This window comes from Eleginops maclovinus, chromosome 7, assembly GCF_036324505.1.
Source record: "Eleginops maclovinus isolate JMC-PN-2008 ecotype Puerto Natales chromosome 7, JC_Emac_rtc_rv5, whole genome shotgun sequence".
Taxonomy (NCBI): domain Eukaryota; kingdom Metazoa; phylum Chordata; class Actinopteri; order Perciformes; family Eleginopidae; genus Eleginops; species Eleginops maclovinus.
The window spans coordinates 561707-584016 of record NC_086355.1 but is presented as its reverse complement, the minus strand read 5'-3'; the positions used below and the strand labels follow the sequence as shown (position 1 = coordinate 584016).

At 47.8% G+C, this 22310-nt stretch overlaps 2 protein-coding genes across 2 annotated transcripts in view; both read right to left on the bottom strand.

Annotated features, from left to right (window-relative positions):
* Window positions 1-4324, bottom strand: part of LOC134867399 (titin-like) — a 196592-nt gene extending 192268 nt beyond the window's left edge. The window contains 1 exon segment of the mRNA XM_063887937.1: window positions 4121-4324. The gene's annotated coding sequence lies outside the window, so the exon portion shown is untranslated.
* Window positions 4325-7760: 3436 nt separating this feature from the next.
* LOC134867398 (uncharacterized) overlaps window positions 7761-22310 on the bottom strand; it is a 33655-nt gene continuing 19105 nt past the window's right edge. The window contains 19 exon segments of the mRNA XM_063887936.1: window positions 7761-8582; window positions 9565-11103; window positions 11417-11775; window positions 11964-12138; window positions 12334-12482; window positions 12555-12680; window positions 12826-12938; window positions 13409-13592; window positions 13721-13909; window positions 14326-14466; window positions 17003-17143; window positions 17271-17480; window positions 17603-17806; window positions 18211-18333; window positions 18469-18636; window positions 18720-18902; window positions 19211-19498; window positions 19627-19746; window positions 19953-21773. Coding sequence (XP_063744006.1) covers window positions 8333-8582; window positions 9565-11103; window positions 11417-11775; window positions 11964-12138; window positions 12334-12482; window positions 12555-12680; window positions 12826-12938; window positions 13409-13592; window positions 13721-13909; window positions 14326-14466; window positions 17003-17143; window positions 17271-17480; window positions 17603-17806; window positions 18211-18333; window positions 18469-18636; window positions 18720-18902; window positions 19211-19498; window positions 19627-19746; window positions 19953-21773 — 6483 coding nt within the window. The 3' untranslated portion in view covers window positions 7761-8332.

Below are 22310 nucleotides of genomic sequence, written 5' to 3'. Positions count from 1 at the left end.
TAATATGTGCGCGAAAACACTCTTCTTTCAATTCATTTACAATCTGTAAACATAACCAGCTTCTGCTCTAATTTACAAACTGCTACAGAGCGTTTTCTACAGTAACACCGCATGAGGCGCTGACGTCACTTCCTGTCTAATTAAGCCCCGCCCACTTTCCGGTGAAGACTCCTGCATTAAAATAATAGTGTCTTCATGTCTGAAAGCTGCTGAGTCAGATATCACACCTCAACAACAAATAGATCCAGAGCTCCGGTTCCTTTACTTCCTCTCCAGAAAAAAGGAGAGTAAAAGAAAGGATCAGAAATCTCAGTCTCAGTGTCAGCCTGCTGCCTGCCACTCGTCCCCCGCAGACCCCCCGGACATCCACCCCCTATTTAGTCTCCATAAGCTATCTCTGCTGTCTGACCAGACACCTGACACCATCTCCATATCTCTGGACTCAGTAAACCCTTTCTCCCCCACAGAGATTGTTGGCATCGCTTTAACATTTACGGGGGAAATCTGCATGTTGGGTTGAGGGGGCCCGCTGTAAATCTCTCAAAGTGGACCTTTCCCTCACAGATCGAGAACAACTCAGATAAGGGTTTAATTAAAGTCAAACATTTCCAGTGCTTTGAGTTTTGGGATGTCCTCCTCTAATAGCAGAGGGCATTCATGCTGGTGCAGATGTGGGCAGTGGTTTGTGTGTTAGTGAAAGACAGACTGAACTGGGGAAAAAACCTCGTTGTGGTTTTGAGCATTTGTTAAAGAGATTACGCTGAAACCAAACGCTGCAGCCCCCCAGCTATGAGGAACAGCTGATCTGCTGACCAACACCATCAGGTCTGTTCCCGTGGGGGGGCAGGCTCCACAGGGTGTGATGCCCCTCCTGAGCTCAGGACAGATTAAAAGCACCTGTTTAAGCCTGGGGGGGGGGGGGGGGGGTGTTTAAGAGGTGCTTACAGTTTGTTCTGAATCTATTAGCTTTGAGCTAAATCGGAACTCTGGAAACAACAAGAGCGAGTGGAACTGTAAGAACAACGAAAAGTGAGATTTGCTCTTTAGCAACAAACTCTTCTGATTTAGAAACGGACAAAAACTGACTTGTTTTTGAAATCAAATCACTGAAAAACCAGTTCTGTAAAAAACAATAAATACTAACTTTTCTATTTAAATCCTTTGTTACCTCTTACTTAAACCAACAAACTTTCTCCAGAAAAAAACAGCTAACTTTGTTTTGTACAAACCAACAACAACTCCTAATAACCCAAATTCACAGAAGACACAAACAGGAAGTGAACAAAGCAGGGACCAAACCGTGGTTGGCTGGCTCGGATTCCCCCCTGATGAACTGGTTTGAACCATTTGGCCTCGACCACTGGTTTTGATATTCCAGGAGGTTACTGTTTGATCTTGTTACCTGGTTCTCATCATCATTGAAGGCCCGAGTTAGAATTGAAATGAAGATGAATTAGAGCTCAGAAGGCTACGTAACAATGTGACGTAGGAAGTTGTTAACACGTGTCACTTTAGTGGTCGCTGCTGCAAGGAACTGTGGGAAGGCATTGCCTCCTTTCCTCAGTGATGCCGGGCCAGTGTGTCCTTTGCTAACAGAGACAAAAAGGACTCATTGAAGAAGCTTTTCTGAGCATCCAGAGAACCCAACAGCTCTTATCAGTGTTTTCACCTGAACACTCTTTATACAACATGAAGAAATGAATTATCTCTGGGTTTTTGTTTCACAGAGCTTTAGCGGTCCTGGCAGTTCAAGTTAAATAATTGGGAGCAAGTGACAGGTCAGGACAGCCTTCTACAAACACAGCAGGTGATAGAAGACATGCTAACGTGCTAACATGATAGCGTATTCTGTGTTTTTAGCTCGTGCAGAGGATGCTCTGAAGTTTGCTGGAGGTAATATAACTGTGATGAGTGAAGTGAGCACTTCCCCAGACGCCCTGTAATAAACAGCTCTTTAAAGGACCCGTTGGAGGAAATGTCTCCTGACTGATTCAGCATGCAGTTAGTGCGCCAGTTATATCCCGGTCATCTCCCTGGTGTTTTTCACCACTGATTTGGTAGAAAAACAACAACTTCTAAGTCTCTTCTAAAAAGATAAGATAATCCTTTATGAGTTCAATGTGTGATTCAGCAGCAGAGCGACAGAGGAAGTAGCATTAGCATTAGCGCATAACAGGGGAAAAGTCATTCGTGTTTTGTGATGGATCTTTCCCAATGTGTGAAGAGTTGCTCATGTGGATTAAAAAAGTAACACTAATGAAATGCTGTGTTCAGTTAGCTCTGGTTTAGCTCTGGTTGTATTCAGTTAGCTCTGGTTGTGTTCAGTTAGCTCTGGTTGTGTTAAGTTAGCTCTGGTTGTGTTCAGTTAGCTCTGGTTGTATTCAGTTAGCTCTGGTTGTATTCAGTTAGCACTGGTTAGCTCTGGTTATATTCAGTTAGCACTGGTTAGCTCTGGTTGTGTTCAGTGAGTTTCTGTCAGCTGGAGAAACAGCTGCTCACAGCTTGGTATCAGAGGTAGTAGACCCTCTGAGGTGTGAAGTCCTGCAGAGACTCAAACTCACTCCAGCTTCAAACTAAAGTAATTCTGATAGCTGACAAAACATGTTTACTTCATCACAACTTCCATACTCAGTTCCCTCCAGAATGAAATCACTGATAATAATGTAAGGAAGAACACGTTTTAAAGGATCATGTTGAGGATCTTTAATGGGTGCAAATTCAGGGTCTTCCTATCTATAATAATGTTACGCAGTAACTAACCGAACATTTCAGGTAATGCTAAAGTGTGACAAATGGATTAATTTCTGTTCCAAATGAGGATGTTTGTAAAGAGCATTCATCCATGGCGAAGGTGTGCATCAGTAAGGGGGATTTTAAGGTGTGTGTTGCACTCTTTATAAGGTCAGAAACCACAAACAACACAAAGAACCAGCACAACATGTCCAAGAGTTAAACAGCAGACAGTGTGGAGTCTGTGGTCCTCCCCAGCTCTGACTGAAAGCTGTGAAACTCAGAGCCCGGTTCACAGGTTGGTTAAAGTTTCAGAGCACAGAATTCATCTGGTAATAATCTGCAGCGGTTCAATCTGTGAGTCCCTGAACGCCTCATCAGACGATCTGGTTACAGCTAAATTTAATCTGATGACTCCAGCGCCTGATCCCTGAACACATCACAGCGTATTAATACTGAGGTATTAACTATATCAGCAGGTGGAACGCTGCAGATTTAGGTCCTTTTACCTAAATAGTTGTTGTTATAACTAATAATACTTCGCATTGCTAGTATGTGTAATTCCTCTGGAGTTCTACCAAATTATAATGAAGATCTTTGAGTTTCTGAACTGTTGTACAAATATGTTTATTAGTAATACCTTTCTCTTGGTTTGAGGGTTCACTTCAACTATGTCCCTGTTTCTTCTCTTCAAATAAATGATTGGTATGTTCGGCCTGTGGTTCACATAATAAAATGCACTTCCACCTCCAGATTTCATGTACATATGTGTGAGTTTCTTACAGTTGAAGAATGTATTTCTATGGAAACAGTGCAGCACATGTGACTATTCCTAAAGGAGTCTTTGATGAGGAGTATTTTATTTTTTGAGACCCATCCCACCGAAGCACAGAGTCCTTCATGAGAATGGAAAGAAGAACAATTCCAGGTCAGGACCCTCTTCTACAGTACCTTCAGAGTAAAATCACAGCCTGAGCTCATCCCTCTGTGAAGCACTATTAATAAGATACCCACAGAGCAACAGCTGTTCACGCTCCTCCAAAATAAAAGCTTCAATCCCCCCGTCTGACACTTCCTCCCCATAGGGGGGATGTGATCTAACACAGGACTCCAAACTCTAAAAATAACCCCCCCCCCCCCCCCCACACACACACCACACCTCAGTTTGATTGACAGACAGCATGTGGCCCAGCAGGAGAACTGATAGCCCTGCTGCTGATTCCCTTAAAAAGCCATCAGAGGGCCCGGGGCTATCAGCGGCTATTCTGGGACGGCCCGTTATAACCTTCAGCACAGAGCCACCGGGCCCGGGAAGTCCTGAAAGTGTCTGAAAGGTGGACCTGCTGTGTGTGACTAGAACTCTGGAGGACTTTTTAAAAAGTAAACTTACTTGTCTGCACAAGGATGCCTGGGGGTGCCCAGCGGGGGGGCTGCTCTTCAGAAAAGCAAAAATCTCTTTATCCAGAAAATGTGGTCACACAATCCAAACGGGAGAAAAGTCGAGCCTTGAAGGAAGCCCTCGATATCAAAAGCAGCGCTCCTTCCTCCAGACAGCAGTTCTACCAGCCGAGGCGTCCAGGCTGGGAACGCTGACTCTGCTCAGGCTGGGCAGCGGCCGGCCGGGGGCTTTATAGCACTGTGACATCACACCGGGCGGGGCCTGCCATTGGTCAGCCTGCTGCAGGGGTTCATGGGAGCACTGGGAGACATTTTATGCAACTCATCACACAACTTACAACACACTTGGTGTTACAAAACACAGCTTTTATTTTACTCATTATTTATAGTTTCCTAGTTCTGCATGTGAGGGTGTGGGGTCACAGGGAGACTCCTCACCAGTTCAACCATTGCAGAGTAAAGGTTTCTTACAACACGCAGCATTTTATTTGGATTAGGATTTTAGTTTGTTTTATTTTGTCTTTGCATTTAAGCTCATAATTGTATTCATTAATATTCGTTCAAATGTATTCAATTATAACGAGTCATAAAATATGTGTTATTTATTGCTGTTCTTTTATTTCTGCGTTTGTGGTTTCAGGAGAGCATCTCATCACATGGACTGTAATGTGACAGGAAGGTTCCTGACTCTAGCTCCTCTTACCGTTTGTTTCGTGGTATTTCTTTCGCAATTATCCAAATAAAAGTTTAGATAATTGTATTTTCAGAGAAGGAATTCAGAGGTGTTTGAGTTTGGTTCAGAGTAAAGAAAGGGGATGTATTTTTCAAACTACTTCAAGACAATTTTACCATCCAGTCTGCAGGTAATCCGTGGTTGGAGTCAAACTGGGATTTAAAGGGTTGTAGAAATACATAAGTTAAAAGTATAGGTCTGAGTCCTCTCACAACATTGTATTAATAATTGTATATTTATAATCATACTTTTCAGGCTATTCCCTCACCTCCCGGTGTAAAACACAGCATTTCTCTGCTGTCCGTCTCTGCTGTCCGTCTCTGCTGTCCGTCTCTGCTGTCCGTCTCTGCCCTTCTCTCCCTCGGGCCTCCCCAGCAGCGGTCAGCTCAGAAACAGAGGTGTGTTGAGTATTAACACCCTCTGAGATATCCAAATCGAGTCCCCAACTAATATCTTTAACCAATAAAAGGTCTTACCTGTCGTTATTTAGCCAACTTCTCCAAGGCCTTCCCCGGACCACACCTCGCCTAGCTTACCTGACAGACAGCGGACACCTGCAGGGTCGGGAGCACATCCTCACAAGCAGGATCTAATGTTTGACTCTTCCCAAACATTTCTCCATGAAACAATCCGTGACCAGGTATATTTAGAGTGTGAACCATCACAACCAGTACCGCCGGGTGTCTCCGCTGGGACCGTCTGCAAAGCGCGTCCCCAAGACCAGAGGAAACACATTACACCCCGGGGGTTACTGCCGTGGTTTGTCCCTCTCCCTCAGGTGCAGCCTCTCTCTCTCTCCCTCAGGTGCAGCCTCTCTCTCTCCCTCAGGTGCAGCTTCTCTCTCTCCCTCAGGTGCAGCCTCTCTCTCTCTCTCCCTCAGGTGCAGCCTCTCTCTCTCTCTCTCTCCCTCAGGTGCAGCCTCTCTCTCTCTCTCTCCCTCAGGTGCAGCCTCTCTCTCTTTCTCTCCCTCAGGTGCAGCCTCTCTCTCTCTCCCTCAGGTGCAGCCTCTCTCTTCTCTCTCTCCCTCAGGTGCAGCCTCTCTCTCTCTCTCCCTCAGGTGCAGCCTCTCTCTCTCTCTCCCTCAGGTGCAGCCTCTCTCTCTCTCTCTCCCTCAGGTGCAGCCTCTCTCTCTTTCTCTCCCTCAGGTGCAGCCTCTCTCTCTCTCCCTCAGGTGCAGCCTCTCTCTCTTTTTCTCCCTCAGGTGCAGCCTCTCTCTCTCTCTCTCTCTCCCTCAGGTGCAGCCTCTCTCTCTTTTTCTCCCTCAGGTGCAGCCTCTCTCTCTCTCTCTCTCCCTCAGGTGCAGCCTCTCTCTCTCTCCCTCAGGTGCAGCCTCTCCCTCTCTCTCTCCCTCAGGTGCAGCCTCTCTCTCTCCCTCAGGTGCAGCCTCTCCCCCTCTCCCTCTCTCTCTCCCTCAGGTGCAGCCTCTCTCTCTCCCTCAGGTGCAGCCTCTCCCCCTCTCTCTCGCTCTCCCTCAGGTGCAGCCTCTCTCTCTCCCTCAGGTGCAGCCTCTCCCCCTCTCTCTCGCTCTCCCTCAGGTGCAGCCTCTCTCTCTCTCCCTCAGGTGCAGCCTCTCTCTCTCTCCCTCAGGTGCAGCCTCTCTCTCTCCCTCAGGTGCAGCCTCTCCCCCCCCTCTCTCGCTCTCCCCAGGTGCAGCCTCTCTCTCTCTCCCTCAGGTGCAGCCTCTCTCTCTCTCCCTCAGGTGCAGCCTCTCCCCCTCTCTCTCTCTCTCTCTCTCCCTCAGGTGCAGCCTCTCTCTCTCCCTCAGGTGCAGCCTCTCTCTCTCTCTCTCCCTCAGGTGCAGCCTCTCTCTCTCTCTCTCCCTCAGGTGCAGCCTCTCCCCCTCTCTCTCTCTCTCTCTCTCCCTCAGGTGCAGCCTCTCTCTCTCTCTCCCTCAGGTGCAGCCTCTCTCTCCCTCGGTGCTGCTCTCTCCCTCAGGTGCAGCCTCTCCCCCTCTCTCTCTCTCTCTCTCAGGTGCAGCCTCTCCCCCTCTCTCTCTCCCTCAGGTGCAGCCTCTCTCTCTCTCCCTCAGGTGCAGCCTCTCCCCCCCTCTCTCTCTCTCCCTCAGGTGCAGCCTCTCTCTCTCTCCCTCAGGTGCAGCCTCTCCCCCCCTCTCTCTCTCTCCCTCAGGTGCAGCCTCTCCCCCCCCCCCTCTCTCTCTCTCTCTCTCTCTCCCTCAGGTGCAGCCTCTCTCTCTCTCCCTCAGGTGCAGCCTCTCCCCCCCTCTCTCTCTCTCTCTCCCTCAGGTGCAGCCTCCCTCCCCCTCTCTCTCTCTCCCTCAGGTGCAGCCTCTCTTTCTCTCCCTCAGGTGCAGCCTCTCCCCCTCTCTCTCTCTCTCTCCCTCAGGTGCAGCCTCTCTCTTTCTCCCTCAGGTGCAGCCTCTCTCTCTCTCCCTCAGGTGCAGCCTCTCCCCCTCTCTCTCTTTCTCTCCCTCAGGTGCAGACTCTCTTCTGCAGGGGTGTCCAAACTTTTTTCACAGAGGGCCACATATACAAAAATATAGGAGAGCTGGGCCCCTGATGGAGGTGAATATCGTCTCAAATGTAGGCGAATAATGCACGATACTTGGAAACGCTTTAAGCAAAAAACAGCCCACATCCCGTCTGTCTTCAGGGTTCATTTACTCTGTTGCAGCTCATCCCTTAAAACAGGAGCCTCAGAGTGCTGATAATCAGAGGAAATATGGAGGTTACATTTCAAGCTGGTTATAGAAATATCAACTAAGATTTGTTGGTTGCTCAAAAGCACCTTGGCAGGGCCCAGGAGTTGAACTGGGACCTCTAAGTACCAGTCCACACTTCGGTTGGTTCAGGGACTAGAATCGGTTGACAGGTCCATACAGAGAAATGGATTCTGTTTCTTTAAAACCTGTTGTTTGAATAAATAATAACAGGACTCGACATGACACTGATTTACGTTTTTATTCTCCAGAAATGCATCACCTGTGAGAAACGAGATGAGCTCCATGGAAACAGGAAGAGACGTGGAGCCCAGACGGATTCAGTTCCCTTTCATTTGAAATAGAGTTCACAGAGACATTCAGACAGCTGACTCTCTGCAGGGAAGCATCTTTTTAAATGACCAGTCATTATCCCTTTAAACATGCATTCATAGTTACCAGACAATAGATAAGGCACTTTAATTAGGTTGCTCAGGGACTTGAACCAGAGACCCTCCAGTTCCCAAACGAACCCCCAGAGACTGATGAAATGATATCAACCTTTACAGCATGATTTTATCATCATTTATTCTTCTGAATAAAGGTTCAGTGTGTGTTATATGTCTTTTCCACTGCAGGAAACAAACAACCCATAGCTCTTATCATTTATTCTTCGACATTAAACTGTCCCGGCCCTTAGCCTATCACGTACAATGTGTTGGAGCGCTAGCCAATAGGAGCGCGTATCTGCAGACCGTTTCAATGCACTAGTTCACATCTGAAAGTGGTTCAGTTTCCGCAGTGGAAGAGGGTTGTTAAAGTAGAATCAGGTAGAGCAGCCACAGCAGGACGCACAGGGTACCGAACCAGGACGGCCATTCCGCAGACAGGATGTGGAAGACTTCGGACACCAGCCACGGATCACCACTGCTGAGGCACTGATCCTGCACCCGGGTCTTATCACCTCTGCCGTGAGGAGGTCCGGACAACCCTCCATCTGAGTCCGACGCCTCCGGGACGGACAGGAAATGCTTCCTGTTCTCGGTGGCCTCTTCGTCTTTACACCTGAAGCGACCATGATGACAGGAAGTCAGACAGCACTCAGCCTCACTCAGGCCTCATGGTGAGCAGCTCTGTTACTATGAGTACCTGCCGGCCCGTCGCACCAGACCACAAGGGTAAAGGGTAGCGGGTATCGTTAATGATGAGAGGCATGTCCTATCATAATCCCTTGTGTTTATGAAGTTACTGTGCACACAAACAAAAGAAGCTATTACAGGACTCAGGGAACACTCTGTAGCACACTGTTAATCACTTATTGATGTTAGGTTACACTGTGCAGGGGTCCAGGTCCGCTGACCAAAAAGGACTTTTTGTGCTTATAAAACAGTGACTTGTGTTTTCTCAGATCATAAGAGAACGTTTCTTTTTTTTTTTTAAAGTGAATAGTTTTGAGATTTTCAGATTTTTTTTCGGAAGAAAAAGGATTCAGATTTTCTCACAAATTCTGGGATTGTCTGTGAAAGCTTGCAGTGCTAACCTTATCTGTTGTTGCTAACCCAATCCCCAACAGCTCAAAACCCAACCCGTTTCAGCCCTGAATACTTAAAGTGAGATACAAACAACCAGTGCCTTAAAGTTAGCTATTATCAAACTGCTATATATCATTTACTCACACATTTAAAGGTGACTTCATCTTCATGTCTGTCAGACTAACAAAGGTCGGGGTTTAGATTGGTTTCATTGGTTAAACCACTTGGCTCGTTTGAAACGCAGAGCGTTGTTGAGACTTGGAGCCAGGAAATGGAAAACAGTTTAGTACCCCTAGAGTACGAGCGAGCTAACATTAGGAAGTACCTGCTAGCTAATGTTTGTGCAACTTCTTCTATAAAGCACGGCTATGTAGCTTGTTAGCATTTTCCCACCTCTTCCGATTCAGTAGAGACACACAGTAAATGTAGTATTGAACTCGGGTGCCTGGAGGTGAGCTGTGCAGTACTGTTACAGAGCGTGTGTATTATTGTGGAGCTGGTTATTTGCTACCCACCAGGTTAGCGTGGGCTCGGGGAGTGCCGTCACCTCCACCTCTAGAGTCACCGGAGAGCCCTCCATGACTGTGGCTCTAGACAGGGGCCTGGTGAAGCAGGGAGGGCCCGGGTGAGAGGCTTTTCCCTGGGGAAGAGACTCTGCCTGGGCCTGGGGAAGAGGAGCAGGATGGGAAGGCCCCTGGATCTGAGGAGTAAGCCTGATCTCCTCGCGGATGGAAATTGGTTGACAAATGTTTGGGTCTTGGTCTGGAGTTAGTAGATGAAGTGGAGAGGAAAGGGGGGTGACATGCAGATGAGCCAAAGCTTGGGTCTGTGGTTCAGGCTGAGGAAGAGGAGGAGCAGCAGCTTGCTTTGCAGGGCTGCCTTGGGTCATGCCAGGGTCATGCACACACTGCTGGGTACAGGTGGAGGTCAAGGACTCATTGAGGGAGTGGACTGTCTGGTGGCTCTGCTTGTTGCTGAATATATGTCTGATGCTGCTTGACTCTGGGAGATTGGAGGCATGGACCTCAGGTAAACCTGAACCACCCTGGGATAAGGTGCTTTCTTCCTGGGACCTGACCTTGCTGCTAACTTGTGTCAAGGTGCAGCGACTGTTCGGAGGGGAGGGCTGGCAGTACACGGTTTCTTTGACAGTCTGGCTGCTTTGGGGCATGGAGTCTGAGGACTCTTTTTTGCTGGTTTGGGAGGAAGGTATGTCCTGATCAAGGCCACTCCCAGAATCCAGGGACGATGTTGGAAGATTGCTGTTTTGAGTGGGGGTCGTGTTGGGGAAAGTTTCACATGATTTAAGGAGCCCAATGTCTTTGTGGAGAACACGGATGGTTGGGCTAGGAGCAAACTGTTTGCCCAGATAGATTTCAGGTGAGGTCTTAAACTGTTCTTGCTGAGACCTGAGATTGCTGCTAGACTGAGTAAAGCTGGTCTTCTGGATAATTTTACTGGGCAAACTGTCCCTTTGTTGTTCAGAGTCTGGTGGTGTTTCCTTCACAGTTTGGGAAGAGCTGACATCCTGGTGGAGGCCACTTAACAAACGGTTCTTTTGACAAATGGAGGTTTCAAATTGAGGGAAAGTATTGTTGATTTTGAGGAACCTAGTGTCTTGGGAAAGGGTTTTGTCCTTGTGGCAATCAGGGTCTGGAGCATTAAACGCCTCGGGATAACAGCTGGATTTGGGGGGCTTAGGATCAGGCTGTCGCAGGGTATCACCTTTGATGGTTACAACATTGTGGGTGATCCCACCCAGGGAACCTGAACTCCTCTGAGGCTGGGTGTGCTGACTGACATGCTCCTTTGGGAGTGGTTCAGTTTTTGAGGGGCCCCTCTTATCAGGGACTTTATCGTCTTTCTTGGAACAACTGTCTGGAGAGTTGCCCTTGTGGACTAGGTTGGGTACAAAGGGGAAGCTTGGTTCAGGACGGACGTTGGCAGCGCTGGTCTTTTTAGTCTTCAGGATGCTGCACAGAGTGCTGCTGAACAGGTTTGGAGCAGGAGCTGTCGATGGACTCTGGACAAACGAACTGGACTCTGATCGAAGCCTGTAAGACACAACGGGAACAAAGTCATACCGAGATACTGTTCACATAATCTCCTGCTGCCTGTCCTACACCGCCACAGAGCTGCAGGAATTAGTCCCAGAACCCAGAAGAGTCAGCCTTTTTGCCTTTTCTGTTCCCTCATGCAAAATCAATGTGTTTTTGGTTGGGTTTTTTGTTTATAAGAGAAAGAGATCCGAAGAAGAGATTTTAAAATATTGTTCTTTGAAGTACGATGTGTCGGAGATGTGGACTGTGTTGGGAGTACAGAGGACTCCCCTTATTTTCATTTTCTGAGATCCTAACCCATACAGACCTGGAGCTGCTGTGACGGCTGGTCGGAGGAGTTGGACAACTGTCTGTCTGGCTGGACTCTCTGTGTTGTTGGGTTGCACCAGTACCAGTACCGGTAGAAGTACCAGTACCAGTATCAGTACCAGTACCAGTACCACTGCGCTCTGAATGGCGGCTGTACTGGTTGATGTGGACGCTGTGAGAACTGAAACAGTAGCCCTCTTCGAGGTCTGATTGAACCATGATGGACTCTGGAGTCTCAGCCAGCGGCGGCAGGGAAATGTCGTCAGGTGACGCACAATCGTACTCGTCATTGGAGAGAGAATCTTCCGTCATTACATCGTGAAGCTCCGCCTCCAACCGGCAGCCTCCTGATGCATCCTGGGTAAAAACAATTGAGTATTTGTGCCGTTAGCGAAGTGTCTGTCAGATAAATATATGACTCAGGCTAGATTGTGTGTATAAACTTGAACGTGTCTCGACATAAATCGGTTTTCATAAATATCATTTAGATGGAAAATAAGAGGATCTGAATATGATCCCTGGGGGACACCACATCTTGAAATGACCTTCTGAAACTCCCTCTGGATGTCAGAGAACGACGGGCCAGTCACAGAGGGCGGGGGCGTGGCCTCAGTGACGGCAGGCTGTGATTGGCTGTGTACGGTGTGGACTCGTCGGTTGATATCCAATGGGGAGCAGGACAAGCTGAAGGTGTGGGTGGAGCAGTAGGAGGAGGTTAGCCTAAGGGAAAGAAACTCTCACTTTCATTTATACAGTTTAGGGATGCAAACAGACAGGTCTCCTATGTTTGTGCAATTGACTTGTAATTGCTTTTACGTTTAAGCTTTCCTCTCTTTGCTGTGCAGAAATATCTCCACATCTTTTGATAAACAAACTTCAACTTGAAATATATTGCGTGTTTATTTTTTAGCATGCCTGCTCTCCGTCTGTCTCTCTGCATCCAGACTGCAGCTCTTCTGTAATGGAGGCTTCCGATTGGCGGCGATCTGCCTCTTCACGGGAACCTCCTTCCCATCATGCTCGGCGGTCAGCTCGGGGGTGTGGCCGGTCTCCTTTAGCTCGTGCTGTAAACATTTAGTGACAGGGAATTGTTCTCTTCTTCAGATGTTTAGTAAATGTTAGTGCGTTATTTGTACCATGTCGGACGCCTCCAGACGGTTATCTGTCTGCTTCTTCTTCCTGCTGATTTCCTCTTCCTCTTCGTCTTTCTCTTCCTCTTCCTCTTTCTGTCCGTCATCCTGCTGCTTCTTCATACTCTCCATCTGTGGTATCAGAGCATTAACTGGAACTTTCAGCATTAAAGACTTGAGGAGGATTGGTGGGATTTATGTTATGTATCCATTTGATGTCAGAGTGAAATGTAGATGTTTATCAGTAAATGTGAAATATCCTTTGGAGCTGTGTTACCCTCAGTCTGGCCTCCAGCTGCAGCAGCCCCTCACTCAGCGCTCTGATGGACTCCACCATCTCAGAGTGTTTACTGACCGTCTTCTCTATGTAGCGCCGTCCCTCCTCCACTCCTACACACACACACACGCATGCACGCACACGCACGCACGCACACACACACACACACACACACACACACACACACACACACACACACACACACACACACACACACACACACACACTCAGTTAGTGTATCCTGTATCCTGTCCACTACGGACACATGAAAAGATAAATAAAAACTATTTGGGATTTTAAAAGAAACATTTGTATAAATGAATGAAAAGTTAGAAAAAGATCTGTAACAGTAATAATAAATGTTACCAAACATGGATAAAGGAAACACCTAACGAAAGGATTGTAAAAATAAAGTTCATATTTCTTGTACTTGTTTATAAATGCTAACTTATGTTTAATAGTTTTGAAGATTTGAATGCAGAGCTATTAAACATGGCCTTAACACGCTGTAACCGAGGGATGGAGCGCCGACCACAGCTCCCAGGAGTCTGAGCCCTTTCAGAATAAGAGCCTGTGTTCTGACCGTGCAGCCGGACGGCCAGCTCAGTGATCTGACTGATCCTCTCCTCCTGCTGCGGGACCGTAGGCCAAACGAACTTCTCAAACTGCCGGTGCAGGACGGAAACGGCCTCCGTGCTGCGGCACTCCGAAGAAAACTTCCCGACGCGAGCGATGGTGGATCCGGCGTCCTCGCACCAGAACTGGTACTGGGGAGGGAGATATGTAACAGACAGGTTAACATAAGCTAATGAGGCTAATGCTAGCAGACAGAGTGAGGCAAAGTGAATCCTGAAGGTAGATCTTCTCTAACTAACTCTCCCTGCAGGACTCTCACCTCCTCCATGGCCGTCTGCAGTCTGCAGGTCATCTCCAGAGTCCTCTGGTGTTCTCCCACACTTCGCTCTAACTCTCCCATCTGTCTCTGCAGCTCGTTCACCGCGTCCTCCGTATCCCTGGCAACGCCCCCGTCCCTGACCTCCGACCCCAACCGAGACGTCGCCCCCTGCAGACGCTTCCTCAGCACCTGGGGGGGGTGTAATGATAGAGACAAATGTAGGTCATTATATTATTTATTATACACGTCAAGAGACTTCCGGAACACAGTGATATCACTACGGAACAGTCGCGCTCCTATTGGCTAGCGCTCCAACACATTGTACGTGATAGGCTAAGGGGCGGGACGTCTCTAAGCAGGTTGACCAATCACAACAGAGCCAGCTAACCAATAAGAGCCGACTGGGCTCTGGTTTCAGACAGAGGGTGAAAAGAGGAGCTGTCTGAACATTATGGAGACATGTCCCAGTAGAGACACAGAGCATGGAGACATGTCCCAGTAGAGACACAGAGCATGGAGACATGTCCCAGTAGAGACACAGAGCATGGAGACATGTCCACAGCTGAACCTCAGCAGGAGGGGGGTCAATAGCAGGCTCGGTGTACCTGCAGCTTCTCGTCGTACAGCTCCACCTGCTGCAGCTGGTTCCTCGCTGCCTTTGTGTTCTTCATCCTGTCGTTCCTCTTCAGGTAGTTGAACCTCAGGTTACTGAAGCGCTTCTTCAGCTCCTTGAAGGACTCACGAAGCTGAAAAATGAAAAAGAGAATCAGACATGAAGAGAGAACTCGTGTCTGATTTAACTTTGAACCTCCTCATTGTTAAAGAGGGAAGGCCGTCTTCAGATCGCAGGTTGAAAGGGACAGATGTACGGACTCAGGACAACCAGCGATTCACAAAGGGTTTATAATTAGGTTATTAATTAGGTTGTAAACCCTTTATTAACCATTAAGAACCAGTTATAAACCAGTTATAAACCAGTTATAACCAGTTATAAACCAGTTATAAACCAGTTATAAACCAGTTCTAAACCAGTTCTAACATTGTTTTCATCAACACAGGCTCACTATTTGGCAAGATGACTAAGCCTTGTGATGGCTACCTGGCTTCCTCCTCTTCTTCATCAGCCAGCATGCTTGGTATCTGTTGTTCACTGAGCTGATTCCCCCCCCCCCCCCCCCCCCCCCCCCCCATCTTTCTTGATGTTTCTTGGCATCTCTTAAGCTAAGTAGCCAATATAAGGCTTAGCAGTACAGATAAATGCGGACTCACTATGTGGGCAAGCAACCGCTCACAGCCCTGTTTATCTCTGGTCTTAAAAGCTGATTGAGGATTTATAAAGTGTGCACAACCATATTAATAAATGAACTACAAACTATTCGTACACCCTTTATAAGGGTTGTTGTAAAGTGGTACCTCAAAAACTATATCAAATATTTGATTGATGGCTATATTGGACCTGCAAGCGTCATGGTCGGTCCACCAGACTGGTGTATCTCAACAGCTATTGGATGGATCGACTCTGAAAAGTTGTCCTGTCCCCAGAGGAGGAATCTGACGAACCCTTCGCTGCCTCTGCTGTTGTAACGCACCTGAAGGTTTGATCTTACTTTAATTACCATCACAGGACTCCTGACGTCCCTGCAGACCCCACTGGGCAGCTCAGACTGATGGCCTCTGTAGAACCAGCTCAGTGGCTCCTTTAAAAAAACACCAGTTTGACATTTCACTGGTGTCACTGGTGTCACTGGTGTCACTGGTTGCTGCTGCATCATTCAGCAGCAGCTGTTTAAAGCATGGGGGCGGGGGGGGGGGGGGGGTTGGGTGGCAGATCATAAATACAGGCAGAGTCAGCCAATGGGTATTTCCCATCATGCACCTGGTGCTGTGTGTCACCAGCATGCTCAAACCTGAAGGAGCAGCTGCAGACACACACACACACACACACACACACACACACACACACACACACACACACACACACACACACTCACACACACACACTCACACACTCACACACTCACACACTCACACACACACTTATGGCAGGCAGTTTTTCTTCACGTTGGTTTACTGCAGCTGATTGACAGGCTTCTCTCTGTAACCCACAGTCCTGATCCAGGACCCGGGGCTTCCTGGTCCTCAGCCTGGTCTCCAGGTGTGTGACCCGTGTATAGTCCTGGTTGTTTAGAGTAATCTTGCAGGTAACGTTTGTTATACTACTGTTCCTGACCCCCCCTCCACTCCCTTTAGTGGTTCAAACGTCTTCCTCCAACGACCTGCCTGCGTCTGTCAGCTGTCCTGAGGTGACAGATCTTCTGACAGCTGTTCCTCCTCCCTCTGGATTTAACCCCCCCCTGCTCTAAAAATAACCTCATCAAACCCCCCCCCCCCCTCACATCAACACCGGCTCAGACCCAGCAGCTCAGATAATGGACGAGGTGTTATGTGGGAGACTATTTTAGGCAAAGTATTTCAACATTAACATTCCTGACCCCCAGAGGATGAACCCTGCTGCTGTTCGGTGGTCGTTAGCTTTCGCATCTTTAGCAGGTTGGTTATCTCTGCCGTAGTTTCCATGCGATGTAATTTAATAACTTCTTCTCCAACGCCACCATGAGGTCCATATTAGTCACTGCAAATGGGATGGGATGGTCATCAGTCATACAGTTCTAAAGCCGATGACATAGATTAGATATTTGTGTGTTTGGTATTCACATAGTTTCTGTGTTTAGGATGTTGACCTGTCCACCAGAGTAGAACCAGTGAGAGAACCACGATGTTCTGAAGCAGCGAGCGACATCATGACTCCAATAAAATCTAAAAGTGTCTGCTGACTGCTGGTTTATATTTAGACTCAATAAACCCAGAGGGGCTGGACTCCAGTTAGAGGCTGGGACCAGAGCTCAATCAGCAAATTAACCTGGAGAAACATCAAACAATCCTATTATCACCAACTGAGAAATTACAGACAATTAACCGATGCAAAGGGACCAAACATACATGCAAAACCTCAATAAAGATGCAGAAATGTTTTAAAAAGATCCATAAAAAGATTCTAAACCACTAGAAAGGAGTCCCACGGCTCCATAAAAGATGCCAAATAAGAACATTAGCAGGGAACTTAAAACCTGGGCTATTTTCCTTGATTAGAATAAAAGGAAAACCATTATAAATTGAAGCCAAACCTCCATCAAAAGATGTGAAACCACTAAGGATCCATGCAGAACTTCCACTAACAGATGCAGAATGAAATAAATAGAGTCCTACCACGATGAGACTCACCTGGTTGATGTCTTCGTTGAGCAGCCGCTCTCTGCGTAGCTTCTCCTCACAACGAGATGCTTCCTTCAGCCAGGAGACACACAGAGAGTCCAGAGAGACGAGCCGGGCCTCCAGCTGATCCACATGGACACTGGTCCAACCCTGACAGACAGGAACAGAGATATGAAGCAACTGGAGGAGCAAAGACTCCAGCTAAACACAGCCAACTGAAACTGGTAGTATCTGTGCTGGCGGAGGTGCTGACGGAGGTGCTGACGGAGGTGCTTACGGAGGTGCTGAAGGAGGTGCTGACGGGGGTGCTGACGGAGGTGCTGACGGAGGTGCTTACGGAGGTGCTTACGGAGGTGCTGAAGGAGGTGCTGACGGAGGTGCTGATGTACATCTTCAGTGTTGAAGCTGTTTTGAACAGTCTCTGGATCTGCTGCTGTTCCTCACTGGATCCACAGGAACCAGCTAGAGACTGGAGCAGCGCCTCCAGCTGGACCCAAAGAAAACAACACTTTAATAAGTACCTGCATGCTTCCTGCCAGAACCACTTCCTGTCAGAACCACTTCCTGTCAGAACCACTTCCTGTCAGAACCACTTCCTGCCGCACTGACCTGTTTCGATGCGAGGTGGAAGCTGCTGGTCCGGTCCAGGATGGACTCGCTCTGAAGGATCTTCTTCTTCACTGTCTCCTGGAGCTTCAGCAGCTCAGATAGGTCCTCCTCCTCCACTGAACCTTCCTCTTCCTCCAAACCTTCCTGGACTCCTCTCAGAGTCTCCCAGCTCTTCAACATGAACTCCACCTCAGCATCCAGTTGCTGGAGAAAAGAAGAAGGAATGGAGGTCAGTGTTTTCCCCACAGTGGCAGCAGAAGGTCCCAATGGTTATTACCAGGTCCAAACGTCCCAGTGTCTCCTGCCATCCCAGCAACCAAAGCCTGACATTTCTAATGGTCCAATGAGTCCAGATGGTCTTCACAGTACCCTAACATACCTTAAACTCTAACATTTCCAGAGCTCCAAATACCAATCAGAACCTGTAGTCTAAAAGCTGCCAGGATCCAAAAGTTCTAGCAACCTTCGTCTTTATCAAAAGAACTCCTGACCTGGTAGTCCTGATGGTCCTGGTAGTCCTGATGGTTCTGATAGTCCTGATGGTTCTGATAGTCCTGATGGTTCTGATAGTCGTCTATGTTGCTACAGTCTATAATCAGAGGACTCACTTTAAAATGTGGACGGGCCTGGCTGAAGCGCTCCAGCAGCTCAGAGGTCTGCTGGTCTGAACCCAAGTCCATCAGAGTGCAGGAGTCCAGCATCTCAGAGACAGAGTGCAGGTCCTGCAGGGTCTGAAAACACACAGCAAGGGTTAGGGAAAGTACATCTACCCCAGAACTGGACCTAAAACCAGAACTGCCAGCCAGGCTCTCCGGGGATAGGAAGCGTGTTGTTGAGAGTCTGCAGAGTTCAGATTACACCGGTACCTTGTTCAGCCTCTCCCGGTACTTCCTGCAGTATTCTATCTGCTGCTGCAACTGAATTTGCTGCTGAGTCCGCAGCTCATTCACTTCCTGTTTTGTTCTGTCGAGTCGCTCCAGTGTCTCCTGCACCACCATCACCATCGACTGCAGGTTCAGTGCCGCTCCGGACACCTTACAAATATACAATATATATATTTACATATCGAAGCACAGTGGTCTTCAGGATTCAGAATCACAGTTGAATGTAGTCTCACCGTGTTAGCTGTTCGGAGGAAGCCGTTTCGCAGTTCCTGACAGGTGAGGAACCTCTGCAGCGTTTTCTCCCAGCTGGCGTCACACTGCTTCCTGTTCTTCACCGGTGACCTGAAGCTGCTGACTTGCTCTTCCTCTGGTCTGTTTTTGTAGAGCTCCTTACGTTCTTCCATCTCGTCCTCCACCTGTAGAAGAGGAGCGCAAGCTAAAGGAACTACAGCACGGTCACATGACTTCACCTCACCACCGCTAAGCTAAAGGAGGCTAATGATGGGCTATAAAGGAACTACAGCACGGTCACATGACTTCACCTCACCACCGCTAAGCTAAAGGAGGCTAATGATGGGCTATAAAGGAACTACAGCACGGTCACATGACTTCACCTCACCACCGCTAAGCTAAAGGAGGCTAATGTTGGGCTATAGAGGAACTACAGCACAGCTAGAGCATGGACTCCTCTGACGGAGTCTTGTCGGAGGGTCCTGGTCCTGACCTGCTGTGTAGTGTGGAGGAAGCTGACATAGGGTTGCAGCAGCTCCAGGTTTGAGTCTAACTTCCTGTTTAGACCCTGGAGCTTCTTCAGGACCAGATCCACCTGAGCAGCAAGCTCAGGGCTCGGTGGGTCGCTGATGCTGGTTCTGGTTCTGGTTCTGGTGCTGATGCAGCCCGTCTTAAGCTGCTCGGTCAGGGCCCTCAGGGGGGACTGCGGGGGGGCGCCAGGCTGCAGAGCACTGATCTGATCCAGGACCTGTTTCAGGTTTGCTGCATCCAAACCTGCAAACTGGAGACACATAAATTGTTGTATGAATAGTTTAGTGTGTGTGTGTGTGTGTGTGTGTGTGTGTGTGTGTGTGTGTGTGTGTGTGTGTGTGTGTGTGTGTGTGTGTGTGTGTGTGTGTGTGTATGCACCTCAGCCTGTGTTTGCACCCTTAGGTGTGTGTTCAAAGTCTCTTCGGCCTCAAAGAGCTTCAGTCCGGCTTCAGAGCTTTCAGTCAACTCACTGCTGACCTGCTGCACCCAGAGGCAGACCTGCAACACACACACACACACAGCACACACACACACACACACACACACACACACACACACACACACACACACACACACACACACACACACACACACACACACACACACACACACACACACACACACACACACACACACACACACACACACACAGAGAGGCTGAATTCATAAAAATATATGACGATCACAAAGACGAGGAGACTCACCTTCTCTGCCAGTTCTTCACATGACGACAGCAGCCGCAGACTCTGATTGGTCGCCAGATCTTGGTGGGCGGGGTCTTCTTCAGTCTCTTTTCCCAGCATGCCCTGCAGCACTGCCTGCTGATTGGCTGATTCTGAATACAACTCTGATCTGGATCCAGACTCCAATTCCTGGTCTTCCTCTGAACTGGATTCAGACTGTGAATCTGACCCGGATTCCGACTCCAGTTCTGATCCAAATCCCAGCTGTAGGTCTGGTTCTTCCTCTGAACTGGATTCAGTATCTACATCTGAGTCGGATCCCACAATCTGGTCTGATAGGGGTCCTGGCTTTAGGTCTCTGGTCTCATGTAGTTCAGATCCAGACTCTGATTCTGACTCAGATATGTTGGTTTTCTCTGATCTGGATCCGGGGGCCACATCTTTAGATTCCTCTGATACAGGTTCAGGCTTCAGAGCTAATCTGGATCCTGGCTGCAGGACTCTGGCGTCCTCTGGTTTAGATTGTGAATTCAGGTCTGATCTGGATTCTGACTTTAAGATTTGGGACCCTGATTCAGATCCAGTCTCCAGGTCTCTTGTTTCTTGTTTCCTGGACTCTGACTCCATATCTGGGCTCTCTGTTAATCTGGTTCCAGTCTGCAGTTTTTTGATTTTCACTGGTTTAAATCCCGGTCTGAACTCTGATCCGGATCCAAACTTGAAGATTTTTGACTCCTTTGATCCAGATCCAGGGTCCAAGTCTAATCCGGGTCTTGGGATCTGGTCTGAAGTGGATCCCAGCTGCAGGTCTCTGGCCTCCTCTAGTTTGGATTCAGACTCCACATCTGATCTGGATCCCAGATCCTGTTCTAAACCTGACTCAAGGTTTCTAGTTTCCTCTTTTCTGGGTCCAATCTGTAGGTCTCTGGTGTGTTCTGTCCCAAAATGTGATTTCAGGTCCGGTCTCTCTACTGGTTTGAATCCAGATCGCAGGTTTTTGGTCTCTTCTGGTTCAGATCCAGGTTTTAACTCAAACCTGGATCTTAATTTCAAGATGTTGGACTCTTCTAGGCTAGATCCAGACTTCACATCTAGTCTGGATCTTAGATATAGGTATTTGGTTTCCTCTGGTCTGGGTTCAGGGTCCTGGTCTTTGGTTTCCTTTGATCTAAAACTGACCATCGGGTTTAATTTAAATCCAGATTGCAGGTTTTTGGTGTCTCCTGGTTCGCATGCAGGTTTCAGCTCTAATCTGGATCCAGAATCAATTTCTGTGGTTTCCACCAATTTAGATCCAGGTGTCAGCTCTGATCTGGATCCCGACTGCAGGTTTTTGATTGACTCTAGTTTGGATCCAATTTTTAACCCCAATCTAGGTCCTGGATTAACAATTTTGGAGTCAGATCTGGATTCAGGGACCAGGTCTCTGTTTTGTAATCCGGATTCCAGTTTTACATGTGGTCCAGATCCAGTCTTAAACTCTAATCTGGATTCTGACTTCACACTTCTGGTGTCCTCTGATCTAAAACCAGCCATCAGGTTTAGTTTGAATCCAGACTTGGTTCCTGGTTGCAGCTCTGACCTGGATCTAGACTGCAGGTTGTTGATTGACTCTAGTTCCGATCCAGTCTTAAACTGTACTCTGCATATTGAGTCCACAAGTTTGGTTTCATCTGATCTGGTTTCAGACTTCACATCTAATCCAGATCCCAGTTTCAGTTTTGAACTGGATCCCGGTCTCTGGTACAAACTGGATCCAGGCAGCAGTTCTCTGAGTTCTACAGTGCTTGAATCTGACTCCAGGTCCTGGTCCAGGATCTCATTGACTGTGAGACTCCGGTCCTGAAGTGAAGAAGGAGGGATTTAGGTTTATTATTTTATCATTCTACTTTTTATTTCAATGTCCCTCTACCTCCTCATTATTCTAACTCCTTCTTCATGTGGCCTCAATCATCTTCTAAAAAGTCACACTGTTGGTAGCATCATTTCTTCAGAGTGGTCCCTTTGTCTTAAAATGTTTCCTAATTTTCTGAAATTCAGATTATTTCAACAAAATTCTGCCTTTTTTCTCCTCATTATTCTAACTCTCTCTTCATGTGGCCCTAATCATCTCCCTTTCCATCCTTTCTGTCTTCTTTTCCCTTCAGATTGTTTTCCAAATCATCAGTTTTTCAAATTTCAGATTTTCCATCTACATTTTACTTCCAATAATCTTCAGATATCTGCCTTTTTTTCCAAAACATTTTCTAGACTTTCCGTCTGTAATTTAGTTGAATCTTTCTCATTGATCTGATGATAATCTCTTTTCTCCGTGTATTTTTGATTATCTTGTTTGCCTCACACATTCGACAGAAGAGGATCAGGGCTGTGAGATACAGG